Source organism: Equus caballus, chromosome 16 (assembly GCF_041296265.1).
Source record: "Equus caballus isolate H_3958 breed thoroughbred chromosome 16, TB-T2T, whole genome shotgun sequence".
In the NCBI taxonomy this organism is placed as follows: Eukaryota; Metazoa; Chordata; class Mammalia; order Perissodactyla; family Equidae; genus Equus; species Equus caballus.
The window spans coordinates 42,764,120-42,789,962 of record NC_091699.1 but is presented as its reverse complement, the minus strand read 5'-3'; the positions used below and the strand labels follow the sequence as shown (position 1 = coordinate 42,789,962).

At 44.0% G+C, this 25,843-nt stretch overlaps 1 protein-coding gene across 12 annotated transcripts in view; it reads right to left on the bottom strand.

The window, feature by feature from the left end:
• Positions 1-25,843, bottom strand: part of ARHGEF3 (Rho guanine nucleotide exchange factor 3) — a 284,680-nt gene that overhangs the window by 45,582 nt on the left and 213,255 nt on the right. Inside the window, exon 1 of one of the 12 annotated variants that reach the window (XM_001490400.7) lies at positions 19,839-20,349. The exons of 10 other annotated variants lie outside the window; for them this stretch is intronic. In XM_001490400.7, the coding sequence (XP_001490450.2) occupies positions 19,839-20,258 (420 nt within the window). In that variant the 5' untranslated portion in view covers positions 20,259-20,349. Of the gene's footprint in view, positions 1-1,625; positions 1,792-19,838; positions 20,350-25,843 lie in introns of those variants that run through there. One more of the 12 variants, XM_070237343.1, reaches the window with a different exon arrangement.

The window sequence follows — 25,843 nt, the reverse complement described above, 5'->3', positions numbered from 1 at the left end:
GTCCGCAGTGTTTAACAGTTTATGCCCAAGATTCTCACCCTTCAAAACTTCTAGGTCACAACAAATATTCTTGTGTCCTCACTTCCTTTGACCCCTCCTACTGTCAAGGCCTTCCCACCGACCCTTTCAGTGTCTCTCACTGACTCATTGGCCAATTCTTTTACTCCTGCCTCTACCTCCTTCCAAGCCATAAGCTTTACTTCAAATCGTCCCACTCATCCCCTTTGGGCAGACCTGACAGCTTATTTTGTATCTTGCCCCTCAAAGAATTCCTGCAGATTTTCCCTCTTGGTTAATGTTTTTCTAACTAAATGGTTGAGAATGAGCCATATTTTTAAAAAATAAGTCTACCTATTCATCTCTCTCTCTATCTACCTACCTACCTACCTCTCTCTCTCTCTCTCTCTCTCTCTCTCTCCCTACCTACCTACCTACCTCTCTCTCTCTCTCTCTTAGTCTGGCTCTCATACTTACCAGCTGGGTGACCCTGGGCAAGTTATTTGCCCAGTTTCTTCACCTGAAAAATGGGGAAATAATCCTCTCATAATGCAGTAGTGAGAATTCTGTGGGTAAGAGCTATCATTTATTGCTTACAATCTGTGTCAGACACTGGGCTAGGAGCTTTACATGGATTTGCTCATGATATTTTCAGAACATCCTATGAGGGAGGTAATATCCTTATCCCCATTTTACAGATGAGTAAGCTGAGGTTCAATGAGCATAAGTAGTTATACAGGTCACACATCTCAGGTGGCAGAGGCAAGATGTGGATTATACACTGAACCATACACCTCTGCTATGCTAGTGTGCCCAAGAGATAACTATTCTGCTCAAGGGATAACCAGTCTGTTCAAGAGAAAAGATGACCACATTGCATAGTGCTTTGTGAAAAGACAGCTCTCAATTAACAGAGCCTAAAATATGAGTAAAAAATTGGTATGTTTTTACTAGATTATTTCACCTCTTCCTCCCCTTTGCCTCTAAGAACAGGTGAATTTATCTAATTATTCAATGTATGCATTCTCTTTTTTTAGAAAACGGACTTTGAAATAATTTTAGATTTACAGTAGAGTTGCAAAAATAGTACGGAGTGTTCCTGTGCACTCTTTACCCTACTTCCCCTAATGTTAACATCTTACATAAACATTGATATTAACATTGCTACAACATTATTAACTAAACTTTTAAGGAGTTACTGGGATTTCACCAGTTTTCCCACTAATGTCCCTTTTCTGTTTCGGGAGCCAATCAGAATCCCACATTATGTTTCATTGTCATATTGCCATAGTTTCCTCCAATCCATGACAGTTCTTCAGTCTCTGTCTTCCATGACATTGACACTTTTGAAGAGTATTGATAAGTTATTTTATAGAATGACTCAATTTAGATTTGTCTGACATTTTCTCACGGTTAGATTCAGATTATGTATTTTTGGCAAGAATACAACAGAAGTGATGTGTCCTTCTTGGTACATCATATCAGGGGGTACATGATATCAGTATATCTTATTACTGGTGATGTTAACCTTGACCACTTGGTTAAGGTGGTATTATGGGTTGAACTGCATGCCCCCAAAAAGATACGTTGAAATTCTATAGACCCTGAACCTGTGAATGTGAACTTACTTGGAAATAGGATCTTTGTAGATGTAATCAAGTTAGCATGAGGCCACACTAGATTAGAGTGGGCCCTAAATCCAATCACTGGTGTCCTTATAAGAAGCGAAACTTAGACAGAGACACACGCGGAGAATGCCGTGTGATGACGGATGCTTCGATTGGAGAGATGCATCTACAAGCCAAAGAACACCAAAGATTGACAGTAAACACCAGAAGCTAGGAAGAGGCAAGGAAGGATTCCCCTGCAGGTTTCAGAGGGAGCACGGCTCTGCCAACCCCTTGATTTTGGACTTCTAGTCTCCAGAACAGTGAGAAATAAATTTCTGTGGTTCTAAGCCACCAACTTGAGGTACTTGGTTATAGCAGCCCTAGGAAACTAATACAGGTGGCATCTGGTGGATTTCTCCCTTGTAAAGTTATTATTCTTCCCTTTGTAATTAATACATATATTGGAAGAGATACTTTGTGACTAATGTGCATCCTTTTAAATCCAATCCTGTAAGTGTTTACCCAGCATCTGCAAAGTGGGCTTCATTGAAGTGTGTAGCTGTCACCCTTAGAGGAATGTCTCCTGGCTGAACAAGTACAACCAGAAGGTTGATCCCGGCAGAGTACCCAAGAGAGTCAGCGTTGGCTGGAACAGGGAAGGAGTTGGGCAGGTGAGGCGGGTAGCAGGCAGGGTACAGTGGACCACAGGGGCATGTAAGACACAGAGCCGTTCAAGCAAGAGGAGTGGAGCTGTAGGAACAGGCAGGGGAGCTTCTTCGGACCCTGCAAGTGACTCTTCATCTTATTTTTTTGGAAATAGAAAAGATAATAATGAAAACATGGTTTCTAACTCCAAAATTTCCATTACATTTTTTTTCTGTTCTCTTTTCCCTGGCACAGAGCTAACTGACCTGGTGTCATCCGTTACCAGAAGCTGCAAGGCAAATAATGAGACCCAAATTCCAACAGAAACCTGGCTTCATTGATCAGGCCAAACACATTTCAGAATTACATTGGTTTCTAATCCACAAGGTGAACAATGGGTCTTCAAACCCAGAACTATAATTTTCCTCTAGAGATGCTTATCAGTTTCAACAAAGGGACTATACGCTTTGTGGACTTTGACAACTACCAGGAATGGCTCCTGGAGGGATCCCTGATACATTTGTCTTGGTTAATCTCAAAGATGGAGGCCACACCCTTGTGTTTATTTTCTCCAGCTGCAAGTCTGGTTGCCTAGCTATGCATCCAAGGGAGATTTGATTTCCTTTGATGAAATGGCCCAACTCTCTCCATATCAGATATAAGGAAAACATCCCAATTTCCTTCTTTAAAAGAAAAAACAAATGCTGTTTTTCTGTTTTTTGCTGATGTGGATCAGGAGAACCTGGATAAATAAAATCCATAAAACACTCTGAGTTTGTTCAGTCTCACAGCCGAGCTGTTGGACTGCTGAGTTGAGGATCTGACAATTTCTCCCGCCTCCCCTCATGGAAATGCTAAATAGCAATTGACGGAGACGTCACAAGGTGGTCTGGGCCAATCCACAAATTAAACCATCAACTCTGGGGGCTGTAAAACTGAACACATTAAGGTTGGAGAGATTATCTTTATTCCCTGTGTATCAAGTCTACCTTTGCCTGAGCCAGTCAGCACCAAGAGTCCAGTCAGCACCTACAGCATCTGGCCAAAGTCCATCTGTGAGGTGCTGTTTTTATGGGAGCCTTGGTTAAGGGAGAGGCATCAGGCGTCATTTGACAGCTCACACAATGCTGGCATGAGCCTCTGAAGGTATGCTCAGTCCCTGCCCCAAACACAGCTTCCTATAAAATGCAAACGAAAAACAAGGACAGAAAGAAATCATACTTTATGGCAATTTCTGTGGTCATCCCTGCTTCATTTCCTCCAGACCTTCCTCTGCTTTCTTCAAGTCCAAAACACATGCTGGCAAAATATTACAGCTCCCTAATGTTGGTATAAATGGAATGGCAAAAAGAAGGAAAGGCAGGGTGTGGGGAGAGCAAGATGGATTTCATCCAGTATACCCTGGAGAAGCAATTAATTTTACTATAACCTCTGAGAGGGCTAAGGGTCATGGTATATACCATTTTGTTTCTGAAGGAAGACCTCAAGCAAGTTATTATCTTTATTCTTCTTATTATCATTGAATGTTTGCCCCTGCATTGGAAAAGTAACCTGTCCTACTTGTCTGCCATGGGGAAATGCATTTTGGCTGAATGATAGTTTATGGGCTGAAAAAAAATGAACCCTGGGAAATAATTCAGTAAAATATGGGACTCTCTGAGAGTTGAAGCAGGCAGCAGCAGCCTAGGTTATGAACATAATCTCTTAGCCATGCCAGTAAAATAAAACAGAACCACTGTTTCAGACGCTGTATTTTTGGCTAAAGTTTCACTCCTCAATTACTTTCAAAGTGATTCGTTTCAGTCAACATTATAAGGGTAAGTCAACATTTGTCCTGGCAGTAAGCCCAAATTTATTTTATTAGTCTGCTACTGGTTAAATTGGCCCCAGATTAAACACATCTAATAAATAGCCCTAAAATATTGGAGTTTAGTAGAAAACCACATTCAAGTTCTCTCTCACAGGATGTTACTATTACTTAACCTTGGGCAGGAGGAGAAATGCACACCCACACCCCAATAAGTTCCTTTTAGCAAACGCCAGCCCATTGCCTGAAACCCATTTTGGTCATGCCCAGACATGGCACTACAGACCTTCAGAGAAAGAGGAAGCCAAATATTTAGCTCTCTTTGCGGTCCCTGGCTCTACATCTGCCTTCTAAACGTCAAGCAAAGTTCTTACTCTGTCGAGGCAGAAAGGGCCAGATGCTCAGAGCTGAAGCACTTCAAGAGTTTGACCTCCTGAAAGAGTGTGAGCGTTGCTGGCAGAATCATGCCTCTGTAGCCCTTATGGGAAGGCCAGACTTGGGCCCAGAGGATGTTTTCTCATGATTAGATTCAGGTTATGGATTTTTGGCAAAAAAGACACAGAAGTGATATGCCCACCATGCCATGCCCCTCCCCAGGTCTGGAAAATGGGCCAAAGCTGCACATCCCTGGTTGGAGGATGCCAGCAATGGCGCCCAGAAGCAGTAGTGGTGGCCTAGTAACAGCCCCATGGCCCAGAGCAAGGCCTTTGTGGTTCTGGGGTTTCACAGTCATTTCCTACTGACTTCTTAGAAACCTTTGGGTGGGATATAAATTCTACATTTTTTTTTTTTTTTTTTTTTGAGGAAGATTAACCCTGAGCTAACATCTGCTGCCAATCCTCCTCTTTTGCTGGGGAAGACTGGCCCTGAGCTAACCTCCATGCCTATCCTCCTCTATGTTTTTATATGTGGGATGCCTGCCACAGCATGGCATGCCAAGCGGTGCCATGTTTGCAGACGGGATCCTAACCGGCAAACCCCGGGCCGCTGAAGCGGAATGTGTGAACCTAACCACTGCACCACCAGGCTGGCCCCTGCATTTTTTTCCCCGCTCTGTAAAAGGGATTCCCTGGTTCCCCCTTGGGCAGGGTTGGAGGGGAAGAGGCAGAAGAATGCCTCTGGGGATTGCACCCTGCTTCAGGGTTCAGGAACCGGTGTGTCCAGACCTCAAGGGTACTTTAGGACATTTGCTGAGGCTTCCTCAAAGTTGAGAAATGAGCTGAAAGCCTCTGCAGCGAGTGACAAAGTTCTTATCATTCCAGCCTAAAGAATGTGTTGATTCTTTGCAAAGGATTTAAGGATAAAATATGAGCCAACCTTTCTGGACAGAGTGTAATGCCCTGTGACCTCAATACTCTAAGACCTGGGGCCAACAATGGGCTTGGTCTCCTCCCTTGTGAAGTGGGGGTGACTCTCCTTCCCCCTCATAGGGTTGTTGGGAAGATGACATATCATGTGTGCAATGTGCTTGGTACAAGACTACCTGACAAATCAGGTACAGGGGACTGTAAATATCAGATTATTGTCCTTATTTCTAATGTCCATGGAAAGGCATGATCTCTCCCCCAGCCTGCTCTCTTGCCCTCGTCCATTCCCTGCAGCAGTGGATTTTACCCTGGGCCTCCCAGGGACAAAGCTGGAGCTCCATGTCACCTGCTACAATCTCACCAATGACATACTCTGGCCACTGAGGCCTTGGGCTGCAATGAGATTGTGCATTTTGATTCCACATTCCTGCCTTTCCTTTCTTCCTATAGACTTATCATCTGTTTAGTCAAGCTCTGGCTGAATAGAGCAAAACTGGGAGGGGTTTGGCAGGATCCAAGGTTATGTCCCAGGAGAGGAAAATGATAGCTATAAAGTACCAAGTTAAAAACTTGAGTGGGGGAAGGGAACCCAAATAGGTGGGTCTTGAAGTCTGTGCATCAAACCCCTCCCACCCCACCCTACATAGCTGAATTATGGGCTAGAAGTGTTGGTCTTCAATCTTGCCAGATCCCAATACTATCTGGGATTAGGCAATGAAAGGAACTCTGGGTGTTCAACCCAAGTCAGGTCAGATGTGCAAGGTAGAATTTCTCCCCCAAAAAACATGTTACCTTTGGCTTCCAGAAAAGATCACAGAGACCCACTGACATGTCCTCTCTCTCTCATTCACCTGTCATCCTTTGAAGCTTGCATTATCTTAGCTTCCCAGCAGAGGAAAAAGAAGTACAGAGATGAAAAAAGATGCGCAGATCTTAATCTCAATGTCCCAAAGTAAGGACAGACTGTTCTAGCTGAATCTGGGATGATCAAACACATCTCAGACAAGCAAAGCTGACTGCCAGGCTGCCATCTGACGGAAGAGTAGGCTGGGACCAGGGATCTCACATTCAGCTACTGGGTAAAACCTACAGGGACAGCTGACCAAGGGCACAGCGTCTACAGGTGAACGTGGACTCACGTCTCTTGCTGCCCATTCAGTTTCTGGTTTAGACAAGAATAATGATTTTGAGCAGCTAAGCCTTGCGAAGATGTGACCTCCAGAGAGAAACATAAAATACATTTGCTGTGCTCCCTGGTAACCCCGAGCTGTCCCTCTTAGCACAATTTATCCCTTCAAACCATTTGGTCCCCGTGCATCCTCGGCAGCATGTGCCTCCACGTAGAACCAGGGAACACTGAACTTGGGTGTTTTAGAACAGTCTGCTCTCAACTGAGAACAGAATACACTGAAATTTGATTATTCAACATGGAAAAAGCTACCAGTCACACAGCCACAAGGGACTGACTGAATTGGGAATAAAATTAAAATTTTAAAACATTCCTGTTTTTGGCTTTCAGCTGCCATCTTACCACCCACTGAGCAACGGTATGTAGAAAAATAAGGTGCAGAGCATGGTGTTCAGGAAACTGTGAGGCAGGTCATTTATAACGGATGCACACGGCCTTTCTGTTGCCTCTACACACCGCAACCGAGTAGATGAATAGCTTCGAAATGTTATTCCTTGGGAGGAGTGTGTATGTGCGCGTGCACACACACACACATGTAGAACATGAGAGTGACTTTATTTGAGACAATTTTCATTCTGTAGCACATTTTTAATGACAGGAATTTAAAAATGTCCACTAACAATGGATTTTTCCAAAGGCTCATAATAAACATTGGCTCTCAGGGCTGCACATTTGCAACCTCGAAACATAGTGATTATGCATTATTTCTAACTCTCAGCAATTAATATGCGACCAGATGTATCATTATCTACAGTCTATTAAAATTCAGAACCCTGTGAATCTGAGGAAGAATGTACCATACACACGACAGAGGTGGCAGAAGCCTCAGAGACCCAGGTCTGCTCCTCATATCCCTGGCAGCTCATTTCAATCACAAAGACACAGAGAGAAAACGAATAGACAATGGTAGTTGACTTAAAAGAAGTAAATACAAAGCTATGATCTGGAATTTGGTTTTGTAAAAAAAAATGTTGGTTTAGCCATTGGAGATTCACTGGTAAGGGATGCCAATAAAATTTTCCAGAAAAGACAAAAGCAGTTTTGTGGTGAAAGAAGAATGTTATTTATACCTGAGGTAAAGTACTCCTGTGGCAGAAAGGGGCAAAGTTCCCATGAGTTTTCCAGCACAGACCATCTACAGAGGGGAGGGTTCCTTTGGGGCTCGACTGGTGGTCTAACCTGGAAAAGACTCCCCTGGAAAAGGTTCCCCAAGCACCCCCAGGGATGGAGGGGAAAGCTCATTTATCAGCCAGGCACTCCTCCTTCTACCTCTCCACTTAAGAGTCAGGCTCTGGGCACTGCTGAATTTACCAAGCTGGGCTGTGCAGCGGGGTGGCAGGGCTGCCTGAGCCCGCAAAGCCGCCAGAATTGCTGTTAAATAAATTACATGCTGCCAGGTCCCTACCTACTCACAGATTCTAGCAATTTTCTAGAAACAGAGAAGCTATCCTACACCTGACCCAGGTACAACTCTTCTGACTCTGTGAAGTAGAGAAGGGAGTGTGACTCATATGGACAATGAGGACCCTTGGGTGGGGAGGAGGAAGCACCAAAAACCATGGAGTCGCCCTGTGCCAGGTGCTGGCGTGTGCGCACACGCACACACACACACACACACTAATCTATTCTGTATAGCAATCCCATCACCCAATTTTATAGAAGAGGAAGTAGGTGCTCAGAGAAGTGAAGTGACTCGCCCCAAGTCATACCTAGTAATTAATTGGCAGAGCTGAAACTTGAATTCAAATCTACCTGACTTGAAAGCCTTCCCAGGACACACAACTTCCTTTTATGACATAACAGCAATAACACTGAGGGCGACTTCGTGCCAGGCTGTGCCAAAGTGCTTTCTGTGCACGATTTCCTCGACTTTTCTCAAGTTAGTACTATTAACAGACCCATTTCACAAAGCAGGGAACCGAGGCTCAGAGGGGTTAAGAATCTTGCCTAAGGTCACACAACCAGTAGTGAGTGGCAGAGCCAGGATTGAGTCCAAGGCTGCTACTCAGCAAGGCTTGGGTTCTTAACCATAGCACTGCTTGTTTCCTAAGCCAGGTGGAAGCCCTGAAGGACATAAGGACTGGAGAAACAGAAGGGTAGTAGAGACTGAGGCAGGGAGTGGGAAAGTAGAAGCTGTTCATTCAACATTCAAGCCCTATCACTCTGGAGTCAACAGCCCCTCTTGGCTCCTCCTCCAGCATCTTAGAGTACCAGCCAGGTGCACAGGCACATGCTGAGTTCCTTTAAGGGCACACTGGGGACTGGTGTGTTAGCATCCAGCATCAGGGGGCTCCCTGGATGACCACCTCCTAGTACTGTTACCCTCCCAGTCTGCCAAACTCCCCAATGAGATTGCCTGACTCCCCAGCCCACTTTCTGCTGAATAACAAGTGCTGCCTGCATGTTGGGGTTGTGAATGGCTTGGTCAAACTCAAGTAGAAGATCCTTAAGGGTGAAAAGCATGCCTTTCTCTTCTTTTTTAAACCCAGGAAAAAACTGCTAGGTAGAGTCTGGTCTCAGTAAAAATTTACTGATAGTCAAAGAGCATTAGCGGTCATTTTTAGTTGTCTAACTCTTCATCAACTTGTATGCATCCTGCCATGGAGCTTGCTCTCATTTCCAACAAAGAGTCTATTTATAATTAAAGTGCCCTGCTAATGGATAGGGCATGAGGAACTCCCAAAGCAATCTAATCCTCCTCACCTTCCCTGGGTCTGTGTCTGTGGTCGGAGCTTGGTTAAGATGCCCAGATGATGCATGTCAGGTGGAAGCTGGCCTTGAGGATGGATGACATGCTCCTCATCTCCTATGACCAGGGTGCCTCTCTGCCCAGAGCACCCACTGCATGAAAGTTGTCATGGGAACACTAGAAAACTACACTAGATTTTTTTTGTCCTACCTGGCAGGATTGAATGTGAAGCTTGCCAGTGTGCTTGGAACATGTTTAGTTTAAAAAAAAAAATAATGCCCAGTGCCAACTCAGATCCCTGGGAAACTGAGTGGGTGTTTCCTAAAAGGAAAGAGTGACCTCCCAGCAGACCACTTGACAGGGATGATCATCCACAGCTTCCACTCAACTGAGGTACACGCAAAATAGATGCCGCTGCTGCTAAAGGTCTGTGCAGCACTTGCTCTGCGGGAGTCCTCTGCGCGCCCACTGCATTTTCACAATTCCCCTGGAAGTGCCCATTTTACAGATGTTGAAACTGAGGCTTAGAGGATGAGTCACTGGTTCAAGGTCTCAGCTCAGAAGTGGTCAGGTTGAGATTCAAACTCAGCTCAACCAGACCCCTCAAATCCAAGTTCCTACCCACTACACTCTACGGCTGCCCTAAATTAAAATGCGATGTTGCTCAATCCTTCCCTCAGGGCAAAGGGGAAAAGGAAGAGGATGGGTTAAATGATTGCGGCTAGAACTTTGGAACTTCCCTTGAAGTTTTAAAAAGAAAAAAAAAATTTTTGTTCTTGGAACAGAAATCCAGTTTAATTTTTTTTAATCGGCTAACATCTAGTTCAGAATAATTTTCTATCACACATTAAAGCCAGTTTTTATCTATTTAAAAATCTTAATATCTGAAATCTAGGTCCTATGCTCAAAGTCCAAATTTCAGGTCCAGTCTGTGAGTAGTTGTGCTCCAACTTGGGAACTTACTGTTGCAGAGTTCTAATCCTAGAAAGCCCTCAGAACATGCCTAACGTACTGTTTCAAATTCTTGGTGCCATCATGACCATTTTTTGCCGTATGTACATATCACCTGAGCTATCATGTACTTAATGTCTCCTTACATTACTCAGTTTTTTTACTGAAGTGAACTTATTGTAAAAATGAATACCACCGTCTTAAATGAATAATCACTGTCACCTGACAGAGATAAAAACTAACTCAAAAAAACAAAAAACAACAACAAAACAAAAGGAACCCTGTTGTTAAGTTCTTGTTAGATACTCTTGCCTGCCTGAAGCTCCAAGCCTGAGGCAGGCACTTTGTTAAAAAGGGAAATTAGCAAGTGATGGGGTGGTGTTAAAGACACACTGGTTCCATAAGAGACTCTCCTTGTCATAATCAGAAGGATCAGAAGAGAACAGAAAAGGGAAAGTGATTCAAGACTATTGTGCGTCTTGTCTCTGTAATCACTCTGTCCCCGTATCATTCGAGCCACCACAAGCGGTATGAAACCCACCTTCTGGGAAATGATGACCTAACTCAGTCCTCTCATTTCAGAAACAAAGACTCTGAGGTCCAGAGAAGCTGAGCCTACTTGTGCCCTGTCCCCAGCTAGCAAGCTCTGGTAAGAACCGGCTTAGAAATAAATGCTGCTAAAGAAATTCAGATGAGCATTTAAGAGTCCTCCAAAGAAAGCTCCCACTCCTTGATGTTGAGCCAAGACAAAGCTCACTGTCTTAGGCTCTTAATGCCTGGGCACAAAGCATTTAGAGACTAACAAGGGAAAATTGGTTGTCTTTTCTGATGCCCTCTCCTTCAAAGCTCTCCAATAAGGCACCATCAAACAGCGGAAGGTGGTGACTCTTCACCATGTCTCTGTGGTTGACACTTAAGCTACCGTCAATTTTTTCTTCTTCAAACAGTCCATTTTGTTCTTCACAGTGGTTTCAGATCCCTTTAGCAAGACCACACCCAGAAGCACACAAGGCAACCACCAACCAGCAAGGAGGATGGCTGACGAGGTCTGTGAAAATGAACCAAGACTGCTAAAAGCTAACAGGACGTTGCCATGCCACGCATACCCCTCCCCTACCTGTGTGAAGTCAAAAATAAGAATAGTCTTCACTAGCGACATTTAATTGTCTTCTCTGTATTTGCCTGGGGTCATTCTTGACACGCCTGCGTCACTTGGCGATTATGAAATGTTAGCATTTCAATATAAGGTAACACAGTTGAGAACAGAGCTTGCACTGGCCCCATGTCAGGGCCAGAAAGCACACAGAGGGAAGCCCATCACTCAGCCTCTTGGCCATCAGGCCCACCTTCATCTCTTTCCACCCACAGGCTGGTTCCCCTTTACTTTCTGTGACTTCTTCCTCCAGCAAGACTCCAAAAGTTCCCAATCTGACCATTTTTGGCACCTACTAAACATTTAACTATGTTTTTCAAGGCCCTGACATAGGTTCTCAGTTTTATTTAACTCAATCAGGCTGCCAACTTCTAGTGGTATCCATGGAAACAGTACTCTTGGGGAAATGCTCTATTTCTCCTTACCATTTTAATTATCAGCTCTGCTGCAAATTAGATCTGCAGAGCTCTTTCTGAGATGATGTCAGAAAGACATCATGGTAGGGGATGTCACCCACATGTATAGAAGTTTGTGTCTATCCATTCTTTGTGGGCTTTTTGTTTACTCTAACAAGGATCTCATATCAAATATAAATAAGACCTCGCACCTGGATCTGCTGGAGCACAGGCCAAGGGAAGGGCCCACTAGCCCAGTAGCCCTCAGGTGAGGTCACTGCGTGCAGCGTTCTGGCTAAGTTTAATGCGGTTCACTTTGAACACCCACAAAATAGTGCTGCTTACAAACTCACTCAGAAACATGACCGGCTTAAGCCAATATTGTGGTGTGGCAAGAGGTCAAGGCTGAGCAAGTGGGGGCCAACATTTTGGGCCTGCCTCCTAATCTCTCTGAATCTCTGTCTCCTCAGTTGACAAACAAAGAGTACAGTCCTTACCTTGCTCAGCTCTCTCAACTGGTACAAGTTTCGAAGGCGATAATGCATGTGAAAATAATTGTTATTTGAACACCAGGTGGCATTGCTGTGATTTCAGTGAGCACAATGAAGAAGGGAAGGGATTCTCTGATTGAAACATCCCTTCCTCCACTTCTCTGCATCCCATGTGCACACATATATATTTAAACTGGTTACATCGTGTATATAATTATGTTCAACTTTTTTTCCTCTTTATTTTTTCCAGGAACACTACGATATTTCTATTTGCTAGTGTATAATGGCTCAAACGATGCCACTGACCCCTGTGCCAGAGGCCACAGTACATGGAGCCATTCCCTCATCATAGGTCAGAGAGATTGTTGACTTTTCTGGCTGTCATAAATAGGTAGGAAAGGATGCTAGACTGGAATCAATTAAACTTCAAGTTTTGGCTCTGCCATTCCCAGATGTGTGATCCTTGGAAAATCACTGAACCTCTCTGACTTTTGGTATCCTCATCTGTAGAATGAGGATAATTATACTTAGGAGAGGCAAAGAATATAAAAATGCTTTTAAATCTATAAAATGCACATACATAAAACATGGACATTATTGCAAATAATGTCATTACGAACACCTTTGGACAACTGGCTTTTTTCCCCCAACAGCTGGAATACTGGGTTCACAGATTTGATCCTTTTATGTCTTTTGATATGCTCTGACAAGTCCCCTTATTCCACACAGAAGTGTATTATTTCCTTGCAACACCCCCAGCATTGGGTTTTATCAAGTCTTTAAAATATTTGTGACGTCAATTAGGTATGAAACAGTACCTTACTATTATCTGCTTTTTTCATTTCTATAATTTCTATTGGAGCGAACATTTTCAATAATGTTTACTTTCATAGTTCCTTGTGTGTGAACTGTCTATTATTGCCTTTTTGTCCATTTGTCAATGGACATCTTGGAGTGTTCTTTTATATCTGTATAAATTATTTATATGACAAAGATATTAATCTTTAGTCTGTCATTTCTATTTCAAAAATCTTTTTCAATGTATTAGCCTACTTCTGTTGTCTAAAGGAGCACACTAAACATAAAAGCAATCTTGTTTGCTGACACAGCATCATATAGTGTATTTGGGCTGATTAGTACTCAAGATTTCCAGGCACAATGAGGATGCCCAGTGGAAACAAGCAAGGAAGAGAAAGAGATTGGACAGTATCCGGAAAAGTTAGAGAAACCAGGATGTCTAGCCAGGAGAAGACAAGCACCTAGGGGAAATGTGTGCATGTATGCACGTGTGTGTGTGTATGTGCATGTGTGTGTGGAATAGGAGTAGATGGGGAGAGCACTTTTTAAATATTTAAGGGGATAACACATGAGAAAGTAGTACTGTATACTATCCAGCTCCAGAAGGCAACGTTACAATTAAGAAAGGATTCTCATGATACATAGGGAACAAAGATGGAACGTACAGCCTTAAAAAGTAATGAGCTCTCTGTCCCTGGGGGTGTTTAAACAGAAATCAAATGGATCCAGCAGCAGATAAGAACTGGGCTCCATGTTCTCAATAGGTCTTTCCCATTCGGAGGTTCTCTAATGCAATGAATGACCCTGGGTCATTTCCTGGAGGCTAGTTTTGTTTGTTTGTTTCATAAATCCCCGGAAAAAAACCTGTTTTGCTACTCCTTTCCTCCTCATCTTAAGAGCCAGAAAGAAAAAAAAGTCCAGTGAATTTACCGTTAAGGTTTTGGTTCAGCTCCAATTAATTGAAGTTTACTAATAATCCAACTGCCTTCTCGCAAAAGGACACAATGGCCCAGGGAGGTGCTGGCAGAAGGTCCAAACACAAGTATTTCTAGACTTACAAAGACCCACTCCTTTTCCAGCCAGACAACGGTTCAGAAGTCTTTCTTGATTCATTTGTGACATAGCTTCTTTTAAGCTAATAACCTGTGTCAATTCTCCAAAAGAGGAAGGCATTAGAAACCACTGATCTCCATTCCTGATAGTCCATCAGCCAACACAAGAATAAATGACAATGCAATCACAGAAATTTCCTCATTTTGTGTGTGACCTGTACCCATTACCAGCACTGACAAATTATGGAAAGCAGCTGCATGCATACATGACAAACGAAACAGCCCTTCCTCATACACACACACCATTAATAACAATTACATGTGCACAGGGCTTTGTAAAATTAGGATATGATCAGTAATTTATTTTCATTCAGTTGTTATGAAAACAGTGGCACTGGTCCAGGATTTTATAGACAATCGCAGAGTGTCTTGAGAAAACGACACAATTTGCAAATATCCAGATGGCAGTCAGGGCCTTCCAGTTATTCGTTTATGTGGAAGGCTGGGTGGTTAATGTAGATAAGCAAAATGACTAATTGCAGAACTAACAGTGTCAACTCCACAGAGCTGAGCATGCAAAATTCTGCCAAAGACCTGCTCCTTGGTCTTGAGAAACACAGAACGGAAGTTATCAAAACCCTCCCAAATGGAGGCTCGCAAACCCCACTCCTGGCGGTCACAGCCACTCTATGAAGTGGGCTGCCAGAAGCACTGACTAATTGTGGGGTCCCCCGCTCAGACACTCAGAATAAAATGGACCTTTGACTGTGAGGCAATTTGCTCCTGCAGGCGGGTTCATCCTTCATGTGTTATGTGGTGAAGAGAGTAGTGATTTAGTCATTTAGAGGCAACGTGATGTGGTTGGGAAAGTACAGACTTCAGGGTCAGACTGGAGTGTGAGTCTTGGCTTCTCCAGCTAGCAGCTCAGCCATTCTTGAAAGCAACTATCAGCTCTGAGCCTCAGTTTCTTCCTCTACAAAAAGGGGCAATTACACCAACCTCAGACTGTTGTGAGGATGATTAAAGGAATTACAGTAAGGCCCATAACGTACTGCTGTGCATAAAAGAGCATTCGAGAAATTAGGATGCTGATCATGTTTCTTAAAATTGCTTTAGAAATCTTCTTGAGATGCAGAGGTCTTGATGATCATGGTATTTACTGAGCACCTACTATGTGCGAAGTACTGTGCATGAATCATCTCATTGACCCTCACTATGCTTCTAGGAGGTAGAACTATCATCATTCCCATTGTACCACTGAGGAAACTGGGGCCTAGAGAGGCACAGTAGCTGGTCCAAGGCCACACTACTAGCAGGCGGTAGAAATGGCATTGGGACCAAGGCAGCCTTATTCCAGAGTGGATGCCCTGAACAGCCTCAAATGTACATGTGTAAAGTCAACGTAATTTCCTCTAGTAAACCTATTCCTAGTTCATGTACATCTTGGAGACCCAAGACCCCCAAGAGACTTTTCCACCAGAACAAGCCTCAGAATCATGGCCAGATGACCATAACCAGATTCTATCAGCAAGTGGTGGCCCTTACCTGGGTAACTCTGTGTGGCTCCCCACCCAGCAAGATCTGAGGTCACATGATTCATGGAGTCTATTTATTTAGTCATCTGAAGAAATCCCAAGATTCTAACTGCAACAACATCTTGGAACTACTTCCATGCAGTTGGTTGTATATGTTGTAAATTCAACACTATATGATACAGATTCCAAGAAATGTATAAGTTACTGGAAGCCAGTTGACCCCTTCAGCTCTCCAGCTGGCATGCAAGGAGTACAGCCCCAGGTGCATACAATTTTAAAATACATGTGCGGACTCACTGGGGCATAAATTATGGCAAGGGCATAGGGTTCACCTCCCCCTTAAGAACTGAAGCATGAAAGGTACCTCCTCAGTTATATAAATTAGTCAAGATTATATACTTAAAAGAAAATATTTTAAAGGACTTTACATGTCTGCTAAGTTTTTCATCCTCTTCCCCCCGCTTTTTCTTCAGAGGTAAACACTGTTAGACGCCATAAGCTACGCTGGTATTAAATGCTGAACTAAATCCATCAGGAAACCTGGCATTAGGATCTTGGCTCAACTGCTGATTTTCTTCATGGCTTTCTGGAAGTCACCTCTCCTCAGTGTCTTTATTCAAAAAGTGGGGAGACTAATAATACCTGCTTTATGCTAATCTTACAACAGGGCTGAAGTCTCAAGTGAGACACTAGATGTGGTACCTAGAAAAGGAAAAGAACTCCATCATTTCTACGTGCATGTCATTCCCAGGGCCACAAAGTGCTACTTACTGGCTGAGTCAAAAAAAAAGAACATATATTTTTGAGAGACAAAGGCAATGATTACAAATACCATTAACTAAATCTGGCCTAATCCCAACCAATATCTGAGATAGTGAATCTTACAACCAAAAGTAAGCTGTCCATCAAATTGTCAGACACATTATAAGAAACAAAATAACAGATATATCTCTTTGTATTTTCATTAAAAATGACAGGGACATCAAACTCTTAAAAGCTTCTCACCATGCTCCAGCATACTTAGCCATCTAGCATCCTTAACATATCCACTCATTTGAGCCTTCTTTCACTAAAAGCAAACCTCACCATGGGGAAATAGCGACTTTTAACTTACAATCAGTGTAACTTATTAGCACTAACAGCTTTCCTTTTAGTGACTTGATCAGGTGTTCAGAGCATGTAACATGCCTAGATGAACCAGTCCCTCCTGGCACGGGAAGTAAGCACTCAATAAATATGAAAACAGAGATCAACTGAGCAAAGCAGCGTCAATAATCAGAAGAAATAAGCTTAAGGATGCTCACGTGATACCATGTTTCTCTGTGAAAGTCTAGAGCCATGGACTAAGATGGACTAAGCTCCTCATATTTCACAGTTAATGATTAGAGCCGGAAGGATCTAGCTAGTTATGAGTATTAAAATTAAACATTTGCAACCCAACTCATACACCATGCCATAAGAAATACTAGATTAAGAAGCAGTATTATATTAATATCATAATCCACGTAGAATATTTTTAAGTTTAAAATAGATATTTTAAAGAAAATACATTTTAAAAATACATCGTTTTTTTCTTTCACTGGAAACTATCATTGAAATTTTAAAAAATTACAAAGCACTAAAATCTCAAATAGAAATTTTGTTATGATGTGCTTTAAGAGAATGTTCATTGCTGCATATTTTTACTCAAATGTATGGTATCAGATGCACATCAACGACACTCGCCCCTTCCCCATGAGCCTTTCCCCAAGTGGCCCTCCCCAGCAGGCTTGCTGCAATGACAAGAACAAATGCTAGATGGCACTTGCCCATGCAGCACTGTCCCCACTGTCCTTCCTATAGAAAATTCCGAAGGAACAGCCATTATACGTCTGAAGGGCATAGGTGCTTTGCTGCAACTGCCTTTGAAGGTCAAATACGACTTTGCATAGGCCAGTTGTTTTTTATTATAATCACATTCTTTCTGCAAAGAAAATGATCAATCTTAAAAAATTACTTTCATAGGCATTAACAGTCAATTCATAGTTTATAGACAAGTATATAATCATATTTTTCAAAAGACTTTCAAAAACAGTAACTAGAGTATGCTGTTTTTTAAACAATTAGAAATACTGACGACACCTGCTGGTAGAAAATATATTTTAGTTAATAGAGAAGTGAGGCCTACAAGGGTTGCCTGTGTTTTGCGCTGATAATGAAACCAGAAAACTAGCCCCCAAACTCACTTAGGTTTCTTTTTCCAACTTTGTCTACTGCCATTGTCAGGAAGTGATACGTCGTATCAATGAGGCTAGAAGATGGACCAGACATTTCTGCCTCAGGAGATACAGAGCCCTAGAGATACTTCTACTCTGATTTAAACACTAAAAAAAAAAATCTCAATGGTAATATCTGAAAATATTTACCAACTACTTCCAAAATTGTTCCTCCTTGATCCTTACTCCCACACTAGGACATCCCCACAAAAGGAAAATAAGTCACATTCTATAACCTGGATCCAGCTACCGTGAAGAGAATCAATATTTGACATTTGGTGATATTTTTCTTTCATCACATTTGTGATATACAGATATATCTGTATTCTAAGTATAAGAATAAGAATAAGAAAAGATTAAGCAGATGAGTTTTACCTAAGCCTTTAGCCAAACTATTCAAAAACACAAGACTAAAGTGATAGCAAGAAGGGACTAGAGTCCAGAGCTATTTTCACTATTCTTTTCTTTGACCCACTTCAATTTATTAATTAAACTTGATTATGCTTTGCTTCCTTTCAAAAGGGACCTGAGGAGGCACTAGCTTCTCAGCTCCTACATTCATTAAATTATGAAGTTCCCATTGAAAAATCATTATATCCATTCCAAGCCTGAACAACCTGAATTGTAGGCAGGTGCTGTCCTGTCAAAATTTAAATAAGAGTCCAACACCAGGAGGGCCATCACACTTTCACAGCTGCTGGGAACAAAAACTCTTTGTGAAACTACACCACTGAGCTGCGGGGTGGGGTGGGGTGGGGGTGAGAAGTCAGTTTGCACTGGGCTTACAGAAAGCTGATTACAACCAGAGACTGTTTGGAGTTTTGTCAGCTTGAAGCAGCTCTTGTTAGAGGCAATGAATCTTTGATGCTGTCCTCCCAAATATATATAATTCAGTGAGCCTAGTGCACATAGCTGAGCAGACCCAAGAGGGGCGGGTGGAACCCCCAAGAATGCTGTGACAAGACCGGATGCACACCTGCCTCCAGACTTTCCCCGGTCATAGTGGGAGAGAGTGGACGTCTCCCAGATACACACATGAGCAGCAATGATGAGCTGGATCCTTTGGATTCCATGATAGCTTGGCCACAGCAAAGCTGTGATCTAGTGAAAGCAACCATATTCCCTAAGACCCTCAAAGAAAGAGAGGGACACTTTCTCCTCTAGCTGAACCCAACCTTTAAGGCCGGTGAGATTTTTGCCAGACGTGTAACACACGGGAGGAAAAGGCAGACTAAACAAGTCGGGAGGACTCCCTCACATCACCCTCCAGGCACAGGAAAGTTCTCAGAAAGAGAAATATTTCCAGTGTTCCCAGACAGCTTCCCACCACCCCGAGTTTATTTTCAGGATCCATGTGGGAGACAGATTACTCATTCAGCCCCCAGATTCCCAGCTGAATGATCCCCACTGGCCACAGGTGACAAGTAGAGGTGCCATGTCCTGTCTTTGCTGCCAAACAGCTGCAAGGCCAAGCCTAACAGGTGAGATGTCCTGAGGGGTCCCCAAGAACCTCCCCTAGCTCCCCCAACCCAGGGAAGAGGAAACCCACGCTTAAAGGGTATCTCTTCCCTGACATCGGACCGGCTGATACAGTAGGAGAAAGTCTCTCTGCCGGGTCTAGACAGAGGCTGGACAGTCTGAGAGCCCTGCAGGACGCAGGAGAGAGGCAGGGGCAAGCAGGCAGCTGCTCTCTGGCCAGGAGGAAGAGGCACAGGGACACAGGAGGCGGCTCATGCTTCATTCACAGAGAAGGGGCGAGAGGGAGGCCGAGAGACTGAGACAAGAGTGAGAGATGGAGACAGGGAGACACAGAGTGTGTGTGAGAGAAAGAGAGAGGAACACACAGAGTGAGAGACGGAAACAGAGAGACAGTAACCCAGGGAGGGAGCCGAGAGTAAGAGATGCAGGGAGGGAGACAGACAGACAGACGGACGGACCTAGAGAGGTCCAGGGGGAGGCCCTACCTCAGCGTCCTTGGCCGGACTGCTGGCCGGGGGTACCTCCAGGCTGCAGTTCGCCCTCTTCACCGTGAGGTAGAAGGGATAATCCTTGGCCACCATGGCCGCTGCCGGGCCTGCCCTTTGGGATGTCACCGCTGACCCGAGGCGACCACAAAACTCCCAGGCAAAAGGGGTCCCCAGCTCCACGGTGCCGGGCAGCGGCGGCGACGCAGAGACTGACAGCCGGCTTCTAGCCAGGCGGGACCCGACTTGGGCGCAGCGGCTGCAAGGGGGCGGAGCCGCGGCCGGGCACGCCCATCTGGGGCGGGGGGGGCGTGGCTCCAGCTCGGCCCCGCTCCGACACCTCCAGCGAGCGCTCAGGTGCCGCCGGGCCGAAGCTCCTGGGTGCGGCGAGGGGCGATCGGCGATCCCACGCGGGGCCATTCCTGCCTCCCGCCCTCGCCCCGGGGCCCCCCGACTCAGTGACAGCTCCACTCGCGCTTCCCGGCACTGCCGTAGTGGAAGAGGCGGCGGGTGGAACGGAGGCTAAGGCGAAGCTGGGCGGCGGGCAGAGAGGAGGCCCCGGGCGGGGGAAGCGGCCTGGGGAAAAAGCGAGAGTTTTAAAAGCCCACAGTAAGAGGACGCAGTATTCTGTCTTGGTTTATTGTCAGGCCAGTCTCCCTTCACACATTTTTTTTTTTTTTAATGAACGTCATTGGAGTATAATCTACAAATATAAGATGCTCCCATTTTAAGTGTATACATTTCGTTGAGTGCTGACAAATGTAAACACTTGTGTTACCACCTCCACAATCGGGACACAAAACATTTCCACCAGTTCCAGGGAGTTCCCTGGAGCCCCTTCTCCTGCGCCCATTTTAAAGTATGAAGAGGCTGGAAAGAGGCTGCCTGCCACACAGAACGGTAATCTGACAGGGTCTGTGCAGACAAAGCTGTGCAGCGGTGACCTGGCTCTACCCTGCCTTTCTGGAGAAACACACTGTGAATGCCCAATGGGCAATTACAAGATCATTCGCTGCAGCCCTGTCTGGAACGGTACAAGACAAAACAAACCTGGAAACAGCTGTAATATCCATCAATAGGGAGTGCTTAAATAAACTCTCCTCATTATGGAACACTGCTCAGCAGTAGTCAAAAAGAAGATGGGTCTATGGGTGTGGCATGGAAAGATCTCCACTGTATCAGTTAAAAAATAATTGCTGAGTAAGCACAGTATAATACTATTTGTGTTAAAAACACATCTACAAAAGAATACTGTGTATTTTCTATAGAGACACATGTAGGTAAATAGCATTGAAAACCTTCTGGAAGGATGCACAGCAAACTCTTACAAGTTCCCTTGGGGCTGAGGAAAGGCCACTGGTGCCAGAGGGTGCCTGGGATTAAAGGATTAAAGGTAGTGAGTGGACAAAGGAGACTTTAAATTTATAACATTCTTCAATTTTTTATGAGAAAAATATATTCTTGGGTTACTTGGGAAATTAGAAATTAATTTTTTAAATATTAAATATAATTTAAAATATTGGCCAAGCTTGGTAGAGGAGTGAGGGGAACCCCCATCTCCATGGGCACCCAACCAAAGCAGCCCCTGATTAATTCTGCAGCCAAAGCAGGGCCAGGAGGCAGTGACATGCCTCCCTGAGGGCTGCCCTGGCTGCTGAGGATATGAGCTGAAGCACCTGGAGCTGCTCCTCATTCCTTTCCACTCCCTGCTCTTCTGGCCCCCACAGGCTCACCGTCTCAATTAGATGACTCTGGCCAGCAACAGCCCCTTCAGGGTTGGGCTTTGATCCCTGGTGGAGCTTGCTGGGCCTTGTCCTACAGTTGGGAAGAGTACTTCCAGCACTTGGTGAAGAAAAGAGTGACCCCAGCAAATATGACAGCCCTGAGACTGGGCTACTCACTGTGGGATCCTCAGGGCTGCTCAGGAAACCTGACAAACTCTAAGTCCAGTGTAGTAATAAATAAACCATAAGGAAAGGAGGGGACTTTAACCTCAAGTTTAAGTACAACTATCATAGAGCAAAGAAAATATTGGTTGACGAGAAGGCTGACATTTCCACTTTCTCTTAAAAGTTTTTTGCTGCCCCTCAAAAGATTTGGAACCATAAAAATCAATCAATATACATGGCCACACATCATATGTACAGCAAACTTAATGTCTTTCCCACTCTACATGCTAGGCAGAGAGAGATTGATTGCTAATGGCCAATAATAATTTAAATAGTGCTGCAAAAAAAAAAAAAAAAAGCATAAGCCCCAAAATGAGTGTAAAAGGAAAGATGGGAAGCTAGAGTTCCCTTGGGTGGTCTGATGCTTCCAAGTTTCTCCTAGCGTGAATGTCTCACTACCACGAATAGGATTCTGGTGTTTAAAGATATATATTTTTGGTACAACAGGCCTGTAAAATGAAGCCAGCAATTTTGGGTATACACAAGCCATGTTGTGGTTCTCGAGACATTTAAAAGACTTTCAAGGGTATTTTTGACCCCATGCAATTTCCACTTTGTGCTCTGACCTTAAAACCTCCCCCCACCCCGCCGTGTGTGAGGTGCTGCTCCAACATTAGCAGATTTTAGGTTTGGGCAATCTGCCTAGGATTCCAACCAGGGGTGTCTGTGACCAAAGACTTTGTCAGAAAGCAGGCTGCTCTATTGGAGGGTTCCCAAGCACACCCTTGAGGCTGGTGTCACAATTGAGGGAACTGGTCTAACTGTGCAATGCTGCCCAGCTGAGTGGGCCCCAGGAGCCTGGCATTCCCCATCCTGCCTCTGTGTGTGTGTGTGTGTGTGTGTGTGTGTGACTGCCCTAACAGTCAGCTTCACTCAAAGCAACAGCACAAAGTGCCTTTCAGAAATTGCCTTCAGCACAACCCGTTATAATCCTATAAAACTCTTCACAGCCGGGCAGTGTTCCTTGCTAGCCAGAAGCCTGGAGTCTTGGAATAAAGAAGTCTGTTCTGCATTTCCAGGAACGGTGCCAAGCGCAGGGCCTGTGTTCTTGCCTGCGCCAAGCAGGGCTCATTTGTGCTGCTGGTGGAGTGATGGGCCTCCACACACAAGCCCACCACTGGTTATTGGCTCCTTTTAGATGAGCAGACAGCCAGGCATGGCTGGGAGACCATCAGTCAACTCCTGAAATCCCACTGCTGCGAGTGTGAGCAGAGGAGGCTCAGCATGAACCTAAAACTTCAGAAGTTAAAGTGGTTCTGACAAGTTTCTCAGCCAAAGGGACGACGCTTTGTCCTGTCAGCATTATATTTAACATCACGGTGGTGGGTTCTTCTTTTTCTTAAGGGTGCATTCGTTCCTTTGTTCATTTGTTCATTCACCAAATACGTTAAGAGTGTTTACCTCAGACTAGGTGCTCAGTCAGCTACATTTCTGTCCCCTCCTCTTCTCCATCCATTCCTGAACCTCTAGCCAGGAAGGTGTGTAATACACACCTGCTCTAGGAATATGGTTGACTTTAAAACATGGCCTTTCAACTGTGACCTCTGCAGCGAGGTATGCATTTTCAGAAGGAGCTCAAGTAACAGTAGCTGATCCCCCAGGGCCTGGTCTTCAAACATGTGCACCTCCATCTGCTTCCTTGGCATCTGGAGCCATCTCTTCTACCCCTGCTTATCTGACATGGTCGTGTAGGTACGTGTTGGACCCATGTGGACCAACACCTCTCCCCTCCCCTTCCATTTGGGTGACGTTCCCAGTTAATGACCAAGCTCCCTCTCTTCTCTATAAGTTCAGTCTTGATAGGAGAGAGGAGTTAAAAGCCTAAAGAAGTTCTGGCAGTGAATCCTGAGAGATGAGGACTGTGGTTTACTGCCAGGCAGGTAAAAATGGCACAAACGAAGCACTGATAATATGTAAAATCATAGCACTATCATTACTCTCCCCTTGCCTGGGGATGTATTCACTGGCTCGCCTCCCTGGATATACTGAAGCTGGAAGACTTCATTCTTGCATTCTTTTAAGGATCTCATTTTCTGAAACAAGTCTGAAAAAACAGTTAAGTGATAGAATCTTTCTCTTTCTTCCAGAACTGAGCTAATCCTGTGGATTATTAACTATAATGCAAAAATAATCAAGACTTTATCCTTTAAAAAATGAATGAATATGTGTCTTGCCCTGATATACCAAAGACAGGTGCATTCTCGGTCTCTGGGTCATTACAGCAGTGATTCTCAACCCCAAGGTGACATTTGGCAATGTCTGGATACATTTTTGCGCCACCTTTCCTCTATTCTATGTGGGATGCTGCAACAGCATGGCTTGATGAGCAGTGCTAGGTCTGCACTCAGGATGTGAACCCACAAATCGCCAGCTGAAGCAGAACAGGCGAACTTAACCACCATGCCCCCGGGGCTGGCCCCCAGCAATGTCTGGATACATTTTTAACTGTCATTGGGGGAGGATGCCAGTGGCATCTAATGGGTAGAGACCTAGGATGCTGGTAAACATCTTATAATGCACAGGACAGTCCCCCCCAACAAAGAATTAACAGGTCCAAAATGCCAATAATGCTGCTGTTGAGAAACCCTGCGTTAAAGAGTGTGTAGAACTGAAATACGGCATCAGAGCCTGGAGAATCTGTTGATTTTGACCTCAAGGATATGTTCACTTCAGACCTTGATCACTGATTGATGTCGAATGTCAGTTTTGGCATGGTGAGCAAAGAAAAAATGCTTGAGTGCCAAGAAGCCTCAGAATACTGACATGCCTAGAATCCTTTTCTGATGCCCAAACCCCACCCTCAACTGAATAACAGATTTCATAAACATGGAAAAGACAAGAAAATAAAGAAAAATATGTGAGTAAGGGGGAAGGGACAGAAAATTGTCTTAAACTGCTTCAGCTATGAAAATGCACTTCAAAACACCAATGAAAATGAAAGTTTCAATGAAAGATAATCCTTTAAAAAGAAATTGGGGAAGGGGAAGAAATGTTTCAAAGCTTGACTTTCCCAGGACAACCTTGGCCACCATATTTAATTATTTTGGGGGGCAAAAATGCAAACTCAGTGGTAAAATAAAAACTCCAAAAGGTTCAATTTACTGGCTTTTTGAAACATAGTATTTCCAGCTGCACAGCGTGTGTGATCAGAAACCCGTCTCCACTCGAGATTTTGCAATAAGAATCCTGACCTCCAATGTGAGCTGATGACTATCAGCAGGCTTGCTTTGCTTATAGAATTTAAGCCAGCCCTTAGAATACTTGCTCTACACTACTGGAAGGTCTTTGAATTTTATGGATAGTCTGCATTTGTTTGAGAGTATTTCGTGTTTTTTGGCCAAGAATTCAATAAATTTATTATACTCCAAAACTGTTTATTCCCCTGAGATTACAGCTAATGTGTGTGTTATGTCTGTTTCTTATACTAACCATTGCATTAGAATCTGAAATGTGTAAATTCTAGCCTTGGATAGTGGAAGTGTTTTCTCTTCCATCAACTACAAACTCAGCAATCAAAGTACCATATTTCATCAAACCTAAGATGCCAAAGACTGTAATATGTGCTATCTTATATACTACCAAGAAAGAAAAGTGCTGCCAATTAAATTATAACATGTGATCAATTTTAAGATACATCCCAATTCCAGAGAAATTAAAATGTAGGGGAGATAGGCATAACAATGAAATATAGCAGTATTCATATCATTTGGCCAGGATTTGAAAATCTATAGATTTATAGAAACATGACTGCTGGGAATTCAGGGACAATAATTCCAGAGACCACCTCTAGTGAAATCAGCTAAAAAGCTTATCAAGCCCATATCCCTGGGCGCCACGCTGGGTCCGCTGAAGTGGAATCTTCCGCAGTGCACAAACATTTGAATTTTTGATAAACACCCTCCAAGAGCATTGTTTGAGTTAGAATTATCAGCAAGCCCAATAATGAACCTGGGCCCAGAAACACTGACCACAGATTCTCAAGCAATTAGCTCAATGGTTGTAGCATCAAAATTCAGAACGGGCATGGGGAGCTGCTTCTTTGCTCACCCAGCACTG